At 36.2% G+C, this 6,000-nt stretch overlaps 1 protein-coding gene across 1 annotated transcript in view; it reads left to right on the forward strand.

Moving 5' to 3' along the window:
- The window catches only part of NAV3 (neuron navigator 3), a 366,296-nt gene that overhangs the window by 101,871 nt on the left and 258,425 nt on the right, over positions 1-6,000 (forward strand). The window contains exons 2-3 of the mRNA XM_039235544.1: positions 1,893-2,010; positions 2,647-2,699. Of these exons, the coding sequence (XP_039091475.1) occupies positions 1,893-2,010; positions 2,647-2,699 (171 nt within the window). The remainder of the gene's footprint in view (positions 1-1,892; positions 2,011-2,646; positions 2,700-6,000) is intronic.

Consider the following 6,000-nt stretch of genomic DNA (forward strand, 5'->3'; position numbering starts at 1 on the left):
TGGTTCTATAAAAATACCAGCATGTAAGTGTGAAAGATACATTTTTAAGGATATCTCTTATAACTTTATATGTAATAGAAACAAATTTAAGCAGATTAAATCTCTTTCAACAGGGGTATTGATATGTACAATATAACACCAAAAATAGTGAGGCACTGGGGCACCTGGGTGTCTCCATCAGTTAAGTGTCAGACTGGCTCAAGTCATGAAGTCATAGTCCGTGGGTTCAAGCCCCCGTTGGATTCTGCACTGATAGCACAGAGCCTGCTTGGGATTCTCTCTCTCCTCCTCCTCTCTCTCTCTGCCCCTTCCCTTCTCTCTCTCTCTCTCTCTCTTTTATTTTTATTTTTTTAATGTTTTTAAAAATAAATAAAAGATGTTTTAAAAATAGCAAGACATATATATATATGTAAAATGGTTATAGCAGTGTTATTAAAATACTGTTACATAAAAACTTGAAAAGTGTAGAATGTTAAGTGAAATTTGAGACATATTTGGTTAAAAATCCTATCATGTGTGTATATATCTATATATGCATGTATAATAAGGTATCATGTGGTCAAGTATGTAGGCGTAAAATAAAATTCTAGAACTATTCATAACAAATTATTGAAAAGCGGATGGGGTTTGCAAGTTGTGAGGAAACTTTTACTTCTTAGTTTCTACACTTTTTATTTATTTTGCTTTATTTTTATGAAAACATGTATATTGGTTTTGTTAGAAACAAAAAGTAGCATTTTTTACAATTTTCTTGGCATTCAGTGCTTATGACTTATTGATACAAATTACCTTTTCAGTCTAATTGTTCTCACTAAGGCTTGCTACCTTAATTGCAGACTTTCTAACTGTCTGATTCCTTTGCCACTCTGCCATTCTATATTGGTATTCTCTGTGGGGAAGGCCCTTCGCTTCCCTTATGTCCAGGTTCTAATTCCAGTGCTTCTCTAACACACTTGTATATGTAGATTTCTCAATCAATTACCCTCCTCAGTTATCATTTCAGACTGTGCATTCTTCTGTTACATTACATACTGCAGTTTGTCTTGTAATAAACTTACTAATATATTCGTATGAGCCACCCATAAAATTGAAACATCTAAATGCTTATTTCCTTATCTTAGATTACATTACCTTACTAGGTGTCCCATAACATGTGAAAAACTAGTAGATTTTATTTTTGTGAAAATTTGTGAACAATTCCAGCTGTTCTTTATATCATAATTTACTTTCAGTCACTTCTGCCTTATGACAATTGCCAATCTTGTGACTTATAATCCACTCCTACACTCTATGTTGTAATTTCTATGTAATAACTGTATTTACTTCCTCTATTTTCTTATATAAACACACTGCAAGAGGATTAAATGGGAAATGGCAGTCCAAGTAAAATAACTTGGACATTTACAATTATTTTATAACATGATGCCAAAATATCGTCCCATGCAGTATCTCATATGACAAATCTAATAAAGTGTTAGAGAAACAGAAATTTTTATAATGGGTTCCTTGATAAATCGGCCCAGGTGGTTTCCTTTCACGAAGACAGGCAGGATTATTTTTGATAGGCCAGAAGCAGGGGAAGGAGTGAAGACCTAACAGACTTGCAAACCGGAGTTTCCTTGGTAGTCATCTGGGGAAACCGTTTTGCTGTGTCACAAGTGACTAGTCCCTGGTTTTGAAAGAGAGTGACTCATCCTCCTTTGAAACAAGAGATAAGTGGGAGAGAGAGCTGTATAAAATTATTTTACAACTATTTCCTTTTGAGCTATGACTTCTTAAACTGGAATGCGATCCAGAATAGCTCCCTTTGAATCCAACATTTGTCTTAAGCATTTTTATTGTCTCTATTTTCTCTCACACCATCTCACTTCTTCTCTCCCTCTGTTCAACAGATTTACACTGACTGGGCCAACCACTACCTAGCAAAATCAGGCCACAAGCGGCTGATCAAGGATTTGCAACAAGACATTGCAGATGGAGTCCTGCTAGCCGAAATCATCCAGATCATTGGTAAGACCTGCCCTCTGGGAAAAGCCAGGAGAGTCTCTGCCCCCCGCCTGCTTGGTAAAATGCAATTTAAGTCGAATGCCTATGAACTTAGCCCATGTGTCTCTGAGATTAATGTAGCTCTCCCATGATTTAATTAAAATGTTTATGTGAGAATGTTTGAAAAAAGCAGTTTGGCTGTACTTTTAGATGGCTAGAACTGTATCTTTACATACACTGGACTGTCAGAAATGAACGCTTCATTAAACCATATGTCTCCCATGTGTGCGTTTCATTAGCTACAGCAACTCATACACTCCGAGATTCCTTGAAACTGTATCCTGATCCAGCAGGGACAGTTGTGAAAGGTTTCATGTCAGCAGTCATTTGGCACAGACCAAAGAATTAGCAGCAACTTCCTTCTCACTCACTTTTTTTTTTCCTTTTTGCCTGGTTTGTGCATATGGAATTGGCAGCTCCTATCAAGTGCGTCCTCTCGTACCCGGCTTGGGAGACAAGTGAATGTAGCAGCAGCATTGTGCTTGTTTTTGTTTTTGTTTTGTTTTTTGGTTTTTCTTAGTCTCTTTTTTTTGTGTTTCACTTCATTGCTTAAGCATGTCATTCTTTTTTTCTCTCTTTTATTTTATTTCTTGGCTTTAGCAAATGAAAAAGTTGAAGATATCAATGGATGTCCTAGGAGTCAGTCTCAGATGGTAAGAACCAAATTTATTCTAAAATACAATGCTTATCTTCACTTTTGATTAAACTGCATTTGTAAATGGACTAGAAACTTCTTTTGCATGTCTTCCTGCTTAAGGAATCATTTGATCACATTCTATCATGTGTATTTATTTCCTTGGGGGCAGTTTATGAGCAAATGATAGCATCAGCACGGTGGAGTACGTATGACTCCTGAATGACATGTCTCCAGGTGTTTTATCAGATCCTTGACTTTCTGCTGTTGTTGCTCTGACGGCTGAATGATTTAACACTGGTTTTACTGGCAGTAAACCCCATTTCCAATTTTAAGTGGAGCCTTTTTGTCTGAACAACTGTTTTGAAGAACAGAACTTGCCATGTGCATCTTAAAAATATATAAATACTATTTTCTCGTTCATAACAAAGTCCAGTGTAAACACACAGACTCTTAAGCACTTTTGGAATTAGCTCCAGAGGCATGCTGCTGGAACTTTTCTGAGCGGTGACTGATTATGAGATATGATTAGTAGCCTTTTTCAGAAAGCTGTTCATCTAGAGGTTTGTGGCTTCCTCAGCCCTCTTTTTTATCTTTACCAGCTGGTAAAGTTTAAAGCTTTGTAATAAAAAAAAATAGATTGATAAACTGCAGAGGTAAAAACTCACCCCTCTCTTAATTAAATAGCCACAGATTAAGTTTATAGGACAACCAAAAATACAAATGCCTTCATTAAAGTTTTATCAGCAGATATAATCAGGAATGATAGCCAAAATTCATCAGATGAGGCTTCCTTCAAAACTCTCTTTAGCAAAAAATAGATATTTTAAGTGAATCGTGATGAATTCTCAATTGTCAGAGATTGGAAGAAAGAAAAAAAAGAACTCTTTTGATGCGCTGATTTGCTTTATTTAATGTCAGAAAACTGAAATCTAAAATAATAAAAGGAATTTATTCTTGAAGAGTGATTAACTACCATGCTGTGTGTGTGTGTATGTGTGTGTGTGTGTGTTTGTGTGTGTGTGTGTGATAAACACTCTAAGGAAGTATTACAATAGCACAAACACTGTGTAGCTGTTGTGAAAAAAATTATTGTAAAAAAATTTTTCTGTAAAATGCTTCAATTTTAAGGAAACTTCTTGATCTAATTATTCTGGGCATAAGCATGACACTATGGAAATTAATTATAGATTTACTGAGAGCAATTATTATACCTTCAGATCCTGCTAAAATAATAGCTGTGTGATATTGGAAAATGATGTAACCTCTCTGAGATTCAGCTTTTTCATCTGTATAATGAACCCTAATTAGGCTATGATAATGACATATAATTATAGATATTCTTTGCTACCGAAGCTGATATGGAAATATAGTAGTCCTGTTACAGACTTTGTTAAGACACATTCATTAATTAATACCTGTTAAAAGATTTTAGAGCTTTATATTAAAATTCTCTATTGTCCCTGTGTATCATATTTTATGTTTGTTAAACTCAACACTTGGGTTTACTTTCATTATTTCAATTATAAGGAGGTGTTGGATTCTAAAATATGTCTTCTCTGTTGTCAGTCCAGTTTGACTCTGATTACAGAGAATCCACTAAACAGCTAAGCTAATATTTCCTGACAGAAGGAAAAAATAAAACTCCAAAGTTCATAACTATGGATAGGAATACCGTAGATATTTATCTGAAACATCTGTACCGAAGATTCTACAAATCTGTCAAAACATTCTCATGAGTATTAGACTCTGTTAATTTTGTATTACTTTCTAATCCTTATTAGATTAGAAAGCATTAGCCTCCAAATGTCATGTAACATCCAGTATACATTTTATGTTGATATTTCTGTGTTTGATTAAAAAAAAAACAAAAAACAGAAAAACCAAAGCCTGAGAAATGTAAATGCTATGAAAAAGGTAGTTTTTCCAGCCAAAGAGTATTAGAATCACTTTGAATTTTGAGTACAAAATGACTTGTATCCTCATTTTTTTCTGATGTGGTTGAGTTTTGAATTTGAAGTTGGCATGCCCTCCGTGTGTTGATTCAGAATAATATATATGACAAAAGTATACCTTTTTTGGTGGAGTTTCTTTTGCCTCTGTTCCTAGAATTGGCCTTGGTACCATAGTATTAATGAATAAAGACTCCAGATTTTAACTGAGACAAGAAAGTAGAGGAAAGAGAATTATGACAGAGTATGACTAGGCTTATGAAGCTCTTATGAATTTCATCTATCTATTCCAAACAGGATGTTGCCTGTTTCTTTGTTGCTTAACAACCGAGAGGTGCAGCATTAATAGCAGTGAGTGCTGTCCTTACTCACAGAACTGCTTTGACCACATCCTTCTGTATATCTGATTTTTTATGGGCTTTGCTTGCTCTTTGTGTTGAGTAGGAAAAGGTAAGGTAAAAACTAGGTATGGTACTGTTTCTCATCACAAATTATTTAAATGTCAAACTTAATACCTTTTATTGGATTGTTGTAAACCTTTAAGAATACAGGTTCTCCTGTGGTATGACTCTACAATATATTGATGAATAGTAGTCAGGTAATTCATATTTAGCCAATATTTGCTGAGTACCTGGGCTACCAGATTGAGGGACACTTGAGGATCAAAGGAGCAGATATTGAAGGAAATAATAGCAACTGTGTTGCATAGGTAAGACCAGAAGTGCTGCGAAGGGGTTCCACTGTGGCTTGAGTGCAGTGAGGTGTTTGAGGAGACAATGGAAGCCTGATCACATAGGGCTAACGTATGGGGTTGGTTGAGGAGCCTTTTGAAGACTTTTAAAGGTGGGCCGTGGCATGATCCAATGTAAATATTTTTTAAAAAACCATCCTAGATGTTTTCTGAGAATTTCAAAATATGTGCTCGTCTTTATTTGGATATGGGAGATGACGAGTACAGGGAGTATAAATGCCTGAGAAGTTACTATTATACATGGTTACTACGAAGGGAGAAAACAGGCTAAAGGGAGAAGGGAGAAGATGACAAATTCATATTTTGAAAGTAGAGTTTGACCTCTCCATTGGTACATCAAGTAGGAGATGATTTCAGGCAATTAGGCATGTTTTCCTGAAAGTCACAGTAAGGTGTTGGGTAGAACAAAGCTAGTGCATAGGTGGAGCGCCTGGGTGGCTTAGTCGGTTAAGCGTCCGACTTTCACTTGGGTCATGATCTCGCGGTTCGTGGGTTCGAGCCCCGCGTCGGGCTCTGTGCTGACTGCCAGCTCAGAGCCTGGAGCCTGTTTCAGAGTCTGTGTCTCCCTCTCTCTCTGACCCTCCCCTGCTCACGCTCTCTCTCTCTCTCTCTCTCCC

Source organism: Hyaena hyaena, unplaced genomic scaffold (genome assembly GCF_003009895.1).
Source record: "Hyaena hyaena isolate Hyena2069 unplaced genomic scaffold, ASM300989v1 scaffold_99, whole genome shotgun sequence".
Taxonomy (NCBI): Eukaryota; Metazoa; Chordata; class Mammalia; order Carnivora; family Hyaenidae; genus Hyaena; species Hyaena hyaena.